Source organism: Molossus molossus, unplaced genomic scaffold (genome assembly GCF_014108415.1).
Source record: "Molossus molossus isolate mMolMol1 unplaced genomic scaffold, mMolMol1.p scaffold_m16_p_18, whole genome shotgun sequence".
Taxonomy (NCBI): Eukaryota; Metazoa; Chordata; class Mammalia; order Chiroptera; family Molossidae; genus Molossus; species Molossus molossus.
Genome location: NW_023425353.1, coordinates 20,650,966 through 20,665,418, shown reverse-complemented (window position 1 = coordinate 20,665,418; position 14,453 = coordinate 20,650,966). Strand labels below are relative to the sequence as shown.

General features: G+C 42.9%; 2 protein-coding genes across 3 annotated transcripts in view; one reads left to right on the top strand and one right to left on the bottom strand.

The window, feature by feature from the left end:
* Positions 1 to 84: 84 nt before the first annotated feature.
* SPCS1 (signal peptidase complex subunit 1) lies at positions 85 to 2,383 on the top strand. 2 transcript variants are annotated; one of them, XM_036267012.1, is made up of 5 exons: positions 85 to 301; positions 377 to 462; positions 814 to 873; positions 961 to 1,047; positions 1,794 to 2,383. In XM_036267012.1, exons 1-5 carry the CDS (start codon positions 100 to 102, stop codon positions 1,917 to 1,919), a joined length of 561 nt encoding a protein of 186 aa, XP_036122905.1. In that variant the 5' UTR covers positions 85 to 99; the 3' UTR covers positions 1,920 to 2,383. The 2 variants fall into 2 exon arrangements, with proteins under 2 accessions (XP_036122905.1, XP_036122904.1); XM_036267011.1 differs by lacking the exon at positions 85 to 301 and having other exon boundaries at positions 334 to 462; positions 1,794 to 2,378.
* An 8,829-nt stretch (positions 2,384 to 11,212) lies between these two features.
* The window catches only part of NEK4 (NIMA related kinase 4), a 40,489-nt gene continuing 37,248 nt past the window's right edge, over positions 11,213 to 14,453 (bottom strand). The window contains exon 15 of the mRNA XM_036267353.1: positions 11,213 to 11,616. Coding sequence (XP_036123246.1) covers positions 11,524 to 11,616 — 93 coding nt within the window. The 3' untranslated portion in view covers positions 11,213 to 11,523. The remainder of the gene's footprint in view (positions 11,617 to 14,453) is intronic.

The following is a 14,453-nucleotide window of genomic DNA, read 5'->3' as shown; positions in this document are numbered from 1 at the left end:
CCTTCGCCGGCGCGCAATGTCTCGGCTCGGCCGCCGCGGTCACCACCTCAGCCTTCGCGGGCAGTGCGGCGGCCTCTAGTAAGCGCAGGGCGCCTAGCGATGGAGCGGGGCGGGGCCTCGGGCCGCCCGGGTCTGTCGAAGACATCCGCTTCCGGGGCTGCGGCCATCGTACCACCCGGCTCGGTAGGCTCGCCAAGCCGTGTCCAGGACCAGGCGCCAAACCCTACGTTCCCTGAGTCGCGGCCGCCCTCGCCTCGCGGCCGGACACCCTCGCCTCGCGGCCGGACGCCGTCGCCTCGCGGCCGGACACCCTCGCCTCGCGGCCCGACGCCGCCGCCTCGCTCCCGGACGCCGTCGCCTCGCTCCCGGACGCCAGCACTCTGCAGTCGGACGCCAGCACTCTGCTGCCCGCCTCCTCAGCCAGTCATGCTGCAGCGTCTGAGCTCGCTGCCCACGCAGATGGTGAGGGGGTGGCCCACCTGACCCCAGCACCCTCGCACGCCGCTCGCCGGTCTGGCTGCTTGGCAGCCCTTGTGCGAGACGCGCCTCCTCCATCGCGGGCCCAGTTACCTTATGCTGCTCCCCGAGTTGTGTCCTAGGTCCCCGCCTCCCTATCTCCGCGAGAATCTCCCTACTCATGTCCGTTAGGATGCTTCAGTTTCCCCAGGAAACACAGCGTCTCATTCCTTGCCCAGGTCTTTGGGGGAACGCCTGATGTTGGGATTGCCCTGTGCCAAAGCTGTGAGGCCAGGGCAGGAATTGTCTCTCTTCGGTGATGCAACAAATTCCTGCTTTGCTTTCCTTAACCTCTAGGATTACAAGGGCCAGAAGCTAGCTGAACAGATGTTTCAGGGAATTATTCTTTTTTCAGCAGTAAGTATTGGCTTTGCATAATCTTTCCTTTTTCTTCTTCCACCCCCAATCCCCAGCCTGACTGTATTTCATATACTTTGTCTCTAGATAGTTGGATTTATCTATGGGTACGTGGCTGAACAGTTCGGGTGGACTGTCTATATAGTTATGGCCGGATTTGCATTTTCGTGTTTGGTAAGAAATTTGTGGGTGTTTGAATGTTAGTGGCAACTTGGGTTGTTTTGGTTGGACCTATTAGTGAAAACCCACACCAACTTTTCCCTCATCCTCTTCCATCAATGTTTCCCCTTGCTATCACTGGAAAAGTAGAATGACTAGTCGTGTCAGATGAGGTAAGCTGCATAAAAGAATACAGCTCATTTATTTTGGCAGCTGCTCCAAGGTAATCTTACAGTCAAAGCCAGCAGGAATTTCTTACAGTCTTCACACTGCTCCCTCCTCACCTTTCTTTTTGCTCTTAAAGCCATATGTGTAGCCCTGGCCGGTTTGGCTCAGCGGTTAGAGCGTCCGCCTGCGGTCCGGAGAGACCCGGGTTCGGTTCCCGCTAGGGGCATGTACCTCGGTTGCAGTTTGTCCCCGGCCCTGGTTGGTCGTGGGGGTGGCAGCCACTCGATGTGTCCCTTTCACATCGATGTTTCCCTCTCTCTCTCTTCCTCTCTCTCCCTCCCACTCTGTCTGTGTAAAAAATGGAAAAATGTCCTCGGGTGAGGATAAAAAAAAAAAAAAAAAAGCCATATGTGTAAACAGTGAGGCTTGTCTCCATCACTTAAAGTATCTTGTCTGGGCAATGACACAATATTCATAGGAAGGTCAGTTTTGTTGATGTTATCTTTAGTATAGGAGTCATTTGGGAACCAGACACTCTACATAAAGCTCTTTAATGGCTATAAATAACATGCATTTTCTCTGTTCTGGCCCAGCTGACACTTCCTCCATGGCCCATTTATCGCCGGCACCCCCTCAAGTGGTTACCCGTTCAAGACTCAGGCACAGAAGATAAGAAACCAGTGGAGAGAAAAATTAAGAGGCATGCTAAAAATAACTGATTGGGAGTTTTCCTGATTTAGCTTTACTGTTGCACCTGCTTTTGTATCCTGTGAGATGAGCTAAATTTTCACACCCAAACATGAGCTAAAACCACCTACGCTTGTACGGTACAGCTGTGTATAGATTTTGTTCTCTTTATATTTCACTTCTCATTTGGGCTTTGATTTATACTTGATTTTAGACCTCTTCATAATGCTTCTCTGAAAAGGAGAACAGAAAATACAGGTATGCAAAGTTTCTTTCAGGACTGCAAAAATAATGAATACATATGTGCCTCATAAATGATAGTACAACTTGTCATTATTAGTCAAGCTGTTTTAATATTTTCAATTAAAACGCACAGTGCAAATCTGTGTCTGAAGACTCTTTTGTTCATTGTTCTGCAAGCAAGACTACTAACAAAAGCCAAAGTTAGAAGTTTGTGTCTCTGAAACTGTTGGTAAGCCCCATTTCTAATTCTTTTTTTTTTTTCCTTTTTTTATCCTCATCTGAGGACTTTTTTTTGCATTTATGTTCAGATAGAGCGGGAGGAAGAGAGAGAGAGAAACATCGAGTGGTTTCCACCCACATGACCCCAACCAGAGCCGGGACAAACTGTAACCAAGGTACGTGCCCTTAGCAGGAACCAAACCTGGGACTCTCTGGTCCGTGGGCCTATGCTCTAACCGCTGAGCCAGACCGGCCAGGGCCTAGTTCTTTCTTACCAGCAAGCAGCTAATGAAAAAATTTTATAAATTTGTGGTAGTGTTTTAGTACCACTAAAATAAGGCTGTTGTTAAGCAGAAAACATTTAATTATACTTTACCTGAGGTGGACCAAAGTGAAAACCTGTGAAGCTGTAAATTCCCTTTAAATTTTCTGAAGAGAAAATATTCTGAAGGTCTTATGTGAGGGGTGGGGGTGGGAGTGGGAGGGTTATGTACAATATTCTATTTCTCAATACTGGATAAAGAACTTCCAAACTGAGTTTTCAAAAAGGGGGAGCAAAGACCTTAATACAGTGAAAGTCAGGAAGGTTATTTAAAAAATAAAAATAAGGCAGAAATATATAGACCAAGTATACCAATTAATACAATAAATGTGATTTTAAAGTGAGGAACTCCTAGTAGGGTTAAAAATCAAGTTATCTCATGTTTTCAAAATGACACCTAATGGTCTAAAATAGGACAAAGATATACTAGGCAGAAGTAAACACAAAGGAGGGGTAATGGTGAAAAAATACCAGCATTAAATGGGGAAAAGAGGGACTTTTCATAGCTGCCCAAATGTCACTTGTGAATTGAATTAAGACATGAAATGCAAAAAGCAAAGAATATTATTGATAAAAGTTTGGCAAAGCTACACTTTTGGTAGGAGACCAACACTACTTTTCAGATTTTGATAGATCAAGTGGATAGACTATTGATAGGAAGACTTTTGTACTTGTTCCCTGTACTTAAAACATTCCCTCGGGTATGTGACTTGTTCATTCATTCCTTTTATTCGGGTCTCTACTGAAATGTCAGTATAATGAAAAATCTCCTGCTGTCCTATAAAAATAAAGTACTATGCCACATAATTCTATATCCATGCTTGCTTTGTTCTTCATGATATTTAATATATCTCACAGTATATATTTATTTCTTAATTGCCCTCCATAGATGAAGCTCCATGGGAACAGGGACCTTGTTTTGCTCATTGATGTTTGCCTAGGACCTACAAGAGTATATGACACATTATAGGTATTCAACAAATATTTAGTGAATGAATGATACAGAGCTACACTGTCCAACACCAGTCACATGTGTGTCTCTACATTAATTAAAAAATAGGGTTCCTCACCCAGCCGGTGAGGCTCAGTGGTTGAGCGCTGATCCATACACCAAGAGGTTGCTGGTTCGATTCCCAGTCAGGGTACATGCCCAGGTTGTGGGCCCATGCCCAGGTCATAGGCCCAATTCCCAGTTGGGGGCATTCAGGAGGAAGCCAATCAATATTCTCTCTCATCAATGTTTCTCTCTCTCCCTCTCCCTTCCTCTTTCTCTAAAAAAAAAAAAGAAAATTTTTTTTTAATTGAGTTCCTCAAACTAGTCACATTTCAAAAGCTATATGACTAGTGGTTACTATAAAAGACACTGCAGATACAGAACATGTCCATCATCACAAAATGCTACTGATCAGACCTTATATAAATGTGTATATTTAATAGTAATTCTATGCATAACAGAATTCACCTTTATTGAATGCCCACATTACTGGGCATTCCAATGATGGATAATGTACTGTGCCACAGGGAAAAACAATTCTAAGAAACAGGTTGTGTAGCTCATATTCAGTAACAACACTGCAATGTAGCTGGAATAAGGAGATAGAATTTCCTTGGCTCTCTAAACATATGGAGCCAGGGCTGATTAGGCTCAGCAGTTAGAGTGTTGGCCCACGGACTGGAGGGCCATGGGTTTGATTACATGGTCAAGGGCATGTACCTGGGTTGCAGGTTCAATCCCCAGCCCTGGCCGGGGTTGTGCAGGAGGTAACCAATTGAAGTATCTCTTTCTCTCCCCACCCTCCCTCCCTTCCACTCTATCTAAAAATCAATGCAAAATGATCCTCGGGTGAGCCAGGCCAGTGTGGCTCAGTGGCTGAGCACTGACCCATACTCCAAGAGGTCATCAGTTCGATTCCTGGTCAGGGCACATGCCCAGGTTGTGGGCCTGATCCCCAGTGGGGGGCATGCAGGAGGCAGCCACTTGATGTTCTCTCTCATCAGTGTTTCTAGCTCTCTCTCCCTCTCCCTTCTCTCTAAAAATGAATAAAGAAAAAAAAAATTCTCGGGTGAGAAATTAACAACAAAAAAATTTGGAAATAAACTTATAAAAAAAAAAAAAATCGAGCCCTGGCCTAATGGCTTGGTCCTGATGGCTCGGTTGGAGCATCGTCCTGTACACCAAAAGACTGAAGGTTCAATTCCTGGTCAGGGCACACACCTAGGTTGCAGGTTTTATCCTGCACATAGTCCGGGTACATACAGGAGGCAACCAACTGATGTTTCTCTTTCTCTCTAACCCCCATCCTCTCTAAAATCAATAAAGACATATCCTTGGGTGAGGATTAAAATACAAAAAATCGAGCCCTGGCTGGTTTGGCTCAGCAGTTAACGTATCAGCCTGCAGAACAGAGAGTCCCGGGTTCAGTTCCCGCTAAGGGCATATACCTCGGTTGCAGTTTATCCCTGCCCCGGTTGGGGTCGTGTGGGTGGCAACCAGTCGATGTCTCTCTCTCGCATCAATATTGCTCTCCCCCCCTTCCCCCCGCTCTATCTGAAGATAAATGCAAAAATGTCCTCAGGTGAGGATTAAAAAAAAATCAAAATCAGTATTATTGAGAAACTAATGTCACAAAGAATGTCATAGCCCAGCCAGAGTGGTTCAGTTGGTTGAGTGTTGTCCTGTGCACTGAAGGGTCGCCAGTTAGATTTCCAATCAAGGCACGTACCTGGTTTGTGGGTTCAATCCCCAGTCAGGGTATGTACAGAAAGGCAACTGATTGATGCTTCTCTCTCACATCGAGGTTTCAATGTTTCTCTCTCTCTCTCAGCATGTCCTCGGGTGCTAATAAAAAAAAATGTCAGCCCTGGCCGGTTTTGCTCAGCGGTTAGAGCGTCATCAGCCTGCGGTCCGGAGAGACCCGGGTTCGGTTCCCGCTAAGGGCATGTACCTCGGTTGCAGTTTGTCCCCGGCCCTGGTTGGTCGTGCGGGTGGAAGCCACTCGATGTGTCCCTTTCACGTCGATGTTTCTCTCTCTCTCTCTTCCTTTCCCTCCCACTCTATCTGTACAAAAAATGGAAAAGTGTCCTCGGGTGAGGATAAAAAAAAAAAAAAAAAGTCATATCAAAGTCTGAAATGTGGCCAAAGGTGTATTATAAAGAAAACACAGTCTTAAATATGTGGTTTATAGCCCTAGCCAATCTGGCTCAGCAGTTTGAGCATCTGCTGGTGGACCAGAGTCGAGAGTACAATACCAGCCAAGGGCACATACCTCGGTTGTGGTTCGTCTGTCTCATGCAGATGTTTCTCTCTCTCTCTCTCTCTCTCTCTCTCTCTCTCTCTCTCTCTCTCTCTCCCTCCCTCCCTCCCTCCCTTCCACTCTATCTGAAGATAAATGGAAGAATATCCTCTGGTGAGGATTAAAAAAAAATGCCCAGCAGGTGTGGCTCAGTGGTGGAGCACTGACCCATGCACCAAGAGGTCGCTGGTTCGATTCCCGGTCAAGGCACATGCCCAGGGTTGTGAGCCAAATCCCCAGGGGGCATGCAGGAGGCAGCCAATCGATGTTTTCTCTCATTGATGTTTCTATTTCTCTCTCCCTCTCCCTTCCTCTCTCTCTAAAATCAATAAAGAAAAAAATTATTTAAAAAAAGAAAAATGTGGTTTATAATTAAATTAGATGAAAAATGATTAAGCATTCAAGAAAAAAGAACTACAAAATAACCAAAAAAAAAAAAAAATAGAACAAAGACAATGTTTAACAATAAAAATATACAGAATGGGAATAAAGTATGCAAGAGATTTTTTTTTTTTTTTTGGTTAATCTATACCCGAGGATATTTTTCCATTGATTTTTTTAGACAGTGTGGAAGAGAGGGAGGGGGAGGGAGAGAGAGACAGAAATATTGATACAAGAGAAACACGTTGATCGGTTGACTCCTTCACAACCCCAACAGGGGTTGGGGCTGGAACATACAACTCAGGTACATACCCTTGACTGGGAATCAAACCCGAAACCCTCAGTCCTGGGGCTGATGCTCTAACCACTAAGCCAAACCAGCCTGGGCAATATTTTTTAATTCTAAAAAAAATAATACATACAACTTTATACCAATAAGTTAGAAAACTTAAGTAAATCAATGACTTTCCAGAAAAATGTAGATTTCTGAAATGTGCAAGAAATGGTGAACATCTCAGGAAGACCAATAGTTTTCCAAAGATTTGCCCCCAAGTGGGCACTGGGGCTAGATGGTTTTATAGTTGAGTTTTAACAAACCCTTCAAAGTAAAAACAAGAGGTCTCAGAAACCAAGCTATGAGCATTATAAGGGCAGGGAATATTGTTGTATTCACCACTATATTCCCAGATTCAAGAATAGCACCTAGCAAAACAGTAAATGAAGGTCTGTTAAGTGACTGGAAAGGGGATATTTCATTAGAGTATTTGATGTGTGTATATATTTTCAAAGAAGATACATTTTAATTATAAAAACAAAACATTTCTAGAGAATTCATTTTTAGAGTTCCTTGATTACATAAGTAAAAATTTACTAATCAAGACTTATTTTGCCTGCTGGTGTGGCTCAGTGGTTGGACATCGACCCATGCACCAAGAGGTCGACAGTTCAATCCCTGGTCGGGGCATATGCCCAGGTTGTAAGACAAATCCCCAGTGGGGGGCGTGCAGGAGGCAGCCAATCGATGTTCTCTCTCATTGATGTTTCTCTCTCTCTCTAGAAATTTTTTTTTTAAAAGTTTTTTTAAAAGACTTATTTTATAAAAACAGTTTCCTAGGTTGGCAATACCCCTTATAAACAATTAATAAAATATGTGATATATAAGTATACATTTAAAACATGGGGCGCGCTCTTCCTCTAGAGCACACTCCTGCCATTCCCTTCCTCCTCTTCTTCCCCCACAGGAACGTATCTCCTAAACTTCAAAGGACCCCAAGAGAGTTGCAACCAGGGGAGCCTGACCCTGTCTCCAAGGCCCCTTGTTCTCTAACTTCCCAGTGAGCCAAAGCAGCCCAGCTTCTTCTATGCCCGTCCTTGTTTCACTGCCCTAAGTATGTTTCATGAGAAGACAACCAATATCTTTCTTTTTTTATTCTCACCTAAGGACAATTTTTGCATTTATTTTCAGATACAGTGGGAGGGAGAGAGGGGGGAAGAAAGAGAGAGAGAAACATCAATGTGAGAGAGACACATTGACTGGTCGCCGGGGACAAACTGTAACCAAGGTATGTACCCTTAGCGGGAACCGAACCCGGGACTCTCTGGTCCACGGGTTGTCACTCTAACCACTGAGCAAACCTGCCAGGACGACAACCAATATCTTGATGTATAAGCCACACCTGGGCAGACAAATACGTCCAGCATAACTAAAAGGAGCAGGACTCTACTTACAAATTGCTTAACTGGAAAAAGACTAAGTGTTCAAGAAATGTTTTCATCGAGGGAAAAATAAATCTAAAAAACTAGCATATAAAAACACTGATTTACAGATTTTCCTAAAGTCTCTCAAACAAGCAGCATCTGGCTATAGCGAGCCCCATACCTCTCACTAAGTGGCCCCAGGCCTGGCACTAGAACCAGTCAGCCTTGGTTCACAGTCTGGCTCTGCCTGGGCACCTCCAAGTCCAGCACAAGAAGCAGCCATCAGCTGATCACTTTGTAAGTTATGTGTGGTGGCCCCAGGTAGAACACAGACAGTGGCTGACCTTGCACCAGAGCCACTCAGTGGACAGCTTCAGACCACGTCAAAGCACCACCACCCACCACCTCCACAAGTGACACACTCAAGGAATGGACTCAGTGGTTACCAGAGCTCTGCTGATGTAAGTCTTGCTCTTTGTGGTGGGCCCCTGCACAGCTGATGCTCCAAGGTAGTCAGAGGTCGGTGGTCAGTGGACATAGCCAGTCCTTGCAGCTTATCAGTCTGAGTAAACCCCTCCCATTGACATGCCAACAGCAATCAAGACTCAATTACAACAGAAGGGTGTAAAGTCCACACGAGGGGTGCACCTCAAGAGCCCAGCTGGGTGACAAGGGAGGCTGTGCCACTGGACCCCACAGGACACCTACTACAATAGGCCACCCTAGGAAGCCTAGGGGACATAGCAACTCTACCTAATACATAGAAACAAACACAGGGAGGTAGCCAAAATGAGGAGACAAAGAAACATGTCCCAAATGAAAGAACAGAGCAAAACTCCAGGAAAAGAACTAAACAAAATGGAGATAAGCAATCTAACAGATGCAGAGTTCAAAACAGTGCTTAGAATGATGCTCAATGAACTTAGAATTTCAAGGAACTTTATAAGGATCTCAAGAGCATAAAAAAGGACCAGTCAGAAATGAAGGATGCACTAACTGAAATAAAGAATAATAATTTACAGCTTGGCTGGTGTGGCTTAGTGGTTGAGCGTCAACCCATGCACCAAGAGGTCACTGGTTTGATTCCTAGTCAAAGTAAATACCCATGTTTTGGGCCAAATCCCCAGTGGGGGACATCCAGGAGGTGGCTAATGAATGTTCTCGCTCATCGATGTCTTCATCTCCCTCTACCTTCCTCTCTCTCTGAAATCAACAAAGAAAAAGTATTTATTTATTTATTTATTTTTTTAAAAGAGCCCTGGCTGGTTTGGCTCAGCAGTTAGAGCATCAGCCCGCAGACCAGAGAGTCCCAGGTTCAGTTCCCGCTAAGGGCATATACCTCGGTTGCAGTTTGTCTCTGGGCCCAGTTGGGATTGTGTGGGTGGCAACCACTCAATGTCTCTCTCACATTGATGTTTCTCTCTCTCTCTTCCTCCCTCACTCCCTCCTGCTCTATCTGAAGATAAATGCAAAAATGTCCTCAGGTAAGGATAAAAAATAAAATAAAAATAAAGAAAAGAATAATTTACAGGGTATCAACAGTAAAGTAGGTGAAGCTAAGAATCAAACCATTGATTTGGAATATAAGGAAGTAAGAAACATCCAATGAGAAGACCAAAAAGAAAAAAGAATCCAAAAAAATGAGGATAGTATAAAGAGCCTCTGGGACAACTTCAAGCATACCAACATTCACATCATGGGAGTGCCAGAAGGAGAAGGGAGAGAGCAAGACATTGAAAACTTATTTGAAAAAATGATGACAGAAAAATTCCCTCACTTAGTGAAGGAAACAGACATACATATCCAGGAAGCAGAGAGAGTCCCAAACAAGATGAACCCAAAGAGGTCCACACCAAGACACATCATCATCAAAATGCACAAAGTTGCCCTGGCCGGTTTTGCTCAGTGGTTAGAGCGTCGGCCCACAGACCAGAGAGTCTCAGGCCCGGTTCCTGCTAAGGGCAAGTACCTTGGTTGCAGTTTGTCCCCGGCCCCAGGTGGGGTTGTGCAGGTGGCAACCACTCAATGTGTCTCTCTCACATCAATGTTTCTCTCTCTCTCTTCCTTCCTTTCTCCCTCCTGTTCTATCTGAAGATAAATGCAAAAGTGTCCTCAGGTGAGGATTAAAAAAATGCAAAAAGTTAGAAACAAAGAGAATCTTAAAATTAGCAAGAGAAAAAGCAGTTAGTTACCTACAAAGGAGCTCCCATAAGACTGTCAGCCGATTTCTCAAAAGAAAACTTTGGAGGCCAGAAGGCAGTGGCAAGAAATATTTAAAGTGATGATAAGCAAGGACCTACAACCAAGATTACTCTATCCTGCAAAGTTATCATTTAGTTGATGGCCATATAAAGAGTTTCCTAGACAAGAAAAAGCTAAAGGAGTTAATCACCACCAAACCAATATTATATGAAATGTTGATGGGTCTTCTTGAAGAAGAAGAGTATAAAAATATATGAACAGTAAAATGGCAAAAAATACGTATCTATCAACAACTGAATCTACAAACAAAATTAACAAGCAGAACAGAAACAGACTCAGAGAATTTTTTGTTGGTTGCCAGATTGGGGGGGGGGGGGGGCTGGGAAATGGGTGAAAAAGATGAAGGGACTAAGAAGTATAAATTGGTTGTTAGACTGAGGAACCTCAAAGGAAAGGGAGGAGGTGGGATGGGAAGAGAGAAACCAAAGAACTTATATGCATAACCAACAGACACAGACAATAGTGTGGGGAAGGCAGGAACTGGGTGGGAATGAGGAGAAGGGGAGTCAAGGGGGGGGAAGGGGGGATAGCTGTAATTCATTCAACAATAAAGATAAGTTTTAAAAGAAAGGAAAAAAAATTGATCTACAACGCCAAAATATCTCTTAGTTTCATTCTTGAATACCCTCAATGAGGTGCATATTACATGAAAATAAAATGTTAAATGTCCATTAATATGTAAAGAGGGAATTCAACCACTCAAGTACTAGATATAACTCCACATTCCTTAAATCTACTCCCCAAATCTTCAATTTACTTTTCACAAAATAATTTATCAACTACTACTCTAAGGTTATTAACAATGACAAGTAGTATCACTGGACATATGATGTCATTTATTCTCCTATTGCTTTTAACACTATAGTATAATAAAAACTTCTAATCCAATATTATGTGGTCCTGTATTCAATCCAATTAGTACCTTAAAAAAATAAAGTTTTAGATATAAAGTTTGTGGTTTAAGGCTCAGTAAACAGTAACCAAACAGTCTTATCACAGGTATTTCCTCACAAAGAGTAAGATAGCCAAAGGTTTTTTCTCTTGTGAGCTTGCTTCATATTACTTTGTTTTGTCCCATTTTTTTCCAGTAACAAAAAAAAAAAAAAGTGATATAAAGATGGTGAATAGCCTCCAGTCATTGTCATAAGTTTGTTTCTGTTTAAACCAAAAATCTTTGAATATAGGTCTTTAGTTCTGGCAGAAAATTAGAATAAAGTCTCAAAAATTCACATTTTCTTCAAAAAATTTCAATTGGCGAGCTTTCACACTATAAGTCGTATATTTTTCACCCATGTGCTCCTGCAAACGTACCTATTTGGGAAACATAAAAAGAAAATCAGTATGTAGTATAAAAAATATTTCTGTAATCTTAGAAGAATAACTTTTCTAGGCATGATACCAAACATGGAAATCACATGGATAAATATTAATAGTATATTTACATAAATATTTGAACTTCAAGATATTAAAAAATAGTCCTAAAAAATTAAAAAGCAAACAATAAACAAGGAAAATATTTTCAACATACATGCCAAAGAATACCATTAAAATGTAAATAGCTGTTAGAATCAACAAAACAAAATACTAGAACATCAGAACTGATAAAACAACAAAATCAATCCCACAGATAATTCAGCAAAGGCATTTATAAAATAATACAAATAACCAATTAACATACAGAAAATTCAATTGGACTAGAAATCAAGAAAATTTACTATGTGATACTATGTTGAAAGAAATGCCTGAAATCAAGATGTGTTAAATAGATGTTATAGACCTCCTGATACAATGTATTAAGGACACAACATCACTTCTGTGGTATTCCTGCCAAAAATGCATAATCTGAATCTACACATGAGATCAGACAAATCTAAAATAAGAGGCATTTTACTTATTTTAATTTTGTTAATCCTCACCTGAGGATATTTTCCCATTGACTTTTAGACAGAGTAGAAGGGAGGGAGAGAAGGAGAGAGAGAGAAAAACATCGATGTGAAAAAGACATATCAATTGGTTGCCTCTCACACGACCCCAACCAGGGCCAGGGATTGAACCTGCAACCCAAGTATGTGTCCTTGACCAAGAATCAAAAAAAAACAAGAGACCCTTCAGTATGAGGGCCTATGCTCTAACCACTGAGAAAACTGGCCAAGGCCCAAGAGGCATTTTAAAAGCACATGGCATATACTCTTCAAAAGTATTAAGGTTAGCCCTAGCCAGTATGGCTCAGCGGTTAGAGCGTCGGACTGTGGACCAAAGAGTTGTAGTTTCAATTCCAGTCAAGGATACGTACCTCGGTTGCAGTTTGATCCCGGACATGGTTAGGGTTGTGTGTGTCTCTCTCACATCGATGTTTCTCTCTCTCTCTTCTCCCCCCCACCCCCACCTCCCTCTTTCCCACTCTATCTGAGAATCAATGGAAAAATATCCTAGGGTGAGGACTAAAAAAGAAAAAAAGTCAAGGTCATAAAAAACAAGGACTGAGTAAATTGTTCCAGATTAAAGGAGATATAAGAATTAAATATAAAAGGTAATCCTAATTGGTTCCATATGTGGCATGACAGCATGAGGCGCTCTGCAGACCCCTCAGTGAAATGGGAAAATTATTTTTTAAACCAACCATTTAATGTCTCTGGAAATGGTCCTATGAGCATACAGCATATAGAGACACATTTCTTTCAAGAAAATCTAAAAATAAGAACTGAGAATCTGTGGTATATGAACTAAGATCAGGTGCCTCCCTTACCACTCCCGGGCTCAGTGAGACAAATAGTACATCAGACTGGTGAAGCCAACAAAACAGGGCTCTCTTTCCCCCAGCTCCTAGTCAGAAGGCTATGTTCCTGGAAGGGGCTGGACATCAGAATATCTATCCCATCCTACCCCCAATACCTGTTACTGAGGATAAGTTTTGGAAGAGTGCAGCTTAGAGGTAGAAGCTTCTCTCTTACACCCGGCTTGGATTTGTAGGAAGGCGGCTCTACCTTGTGTGCAGGGCCACTGAAAATACTGGAGTCCTAATCCACCTTTGCACCAAACCAAAAAGTGAAGATTCCATGCTGGGTGAATGAAGCATGCTGAGAAGACCAGAGAGGGCAGCCCCCTCATCCCCACTGAGCTTTTAAAGTATGTGGTATGTGTGTTGGCGGGGGCAGCACCTAGAAACAAGCTTGCTAATTGTCCTCACTCCCAGCTCCTGAGCTTTGGTCAGAGATTTTGTCTGGGTATCTTTTCTAAATAAATTTACTTCATTTGCTACAGATTATAGAAAAATTCAATCCTAAAGGTGCTCTCAAAAACAAAACAAGCCCTGGCTGGTTTGGCTCAGCAGTTAGGGAGTCAGCCTGTGGTCCAGAGAGATCCAGGTTCAGTTCCTGCTAAGGGCATGTACCTCGGGTGGTTTGTCCCGGGCCCTGGTTGGGTCATGTGGGTGGGAGGAAATTGATAGATTCATTGGATATATAGGTTAAACTGTAGGCACTTTCATGGAAAGAAACAAGCTGGGAGGAGCCTCCCTAGGATCAGAACAAATTTCAAACATTGACTTTGCCAACTATCCCTTCAAAGGAGCCTGAATTTGATTGGATCAACCTGTAGCACAATGTATGCCCCAGAGCATTGTTGAAAATAGCAGAGCCACTAAAAAACCTTAACAGCTAGGTGAGGTCTGGTAAAGGGAGAGTATCAAGAGAGCTCTCCCAAACCCACTGTCATTCCAAGGTGGCTGTGGACATGCCGAAAGTTGCATCCACTGAGGGGCAACATCAGAGGCTTTACATTGTGGGGAAAGGAGGAAAGGGTAAAATAGACTTCACTAAAATGACCCAGCTGATCACTAAACAAACAAATGAGTAACAATAACAACCCTCACTCCCAGGGAGGCCAGTACCCAGAGTTGTAAAAACTTCACTGGATTGTTGGAGATTTAAACGACTTAATACATGTGAGGGGGCTTAGAACATTGTGCTGCACTTTAAAAATATATATATATTCTCTTTTCTTTAATAAATTTTTTAGAGAGAGAGAGAAACATTGATGAGAGAGAACATCGACTGGATGCCTCCTGCATGCCCCCCACTGGAAAATGGGCCCACAACCTGGGCATGTGCCCTGACCAGGAATTGAACTGGTGACCTCGGTGCATGGGT

Coding starts and splice junctions, on each gene's coding strand:
- SPCS1 (XM_036267012.1), top strand. CDS start 100: ATGGAGCGGGGCGGGGCCTCGGGCCGCCCGGGTCTGTCGAAGACATCC. Junction 874..960: donor GAATTATTCTTTTTTCAGCA/GTAAGTATTGGC, acceptor CTTTGTCTCTAG/ATAGTTGGATTTATCTATGG. Junction 1,048..1,793: donor GATTTGCATTTTCGTGTTTG/GTAAGAAATTTG, acceptor GTTCTGGCCCAG/CTGACACTTCCTCCATGGCC.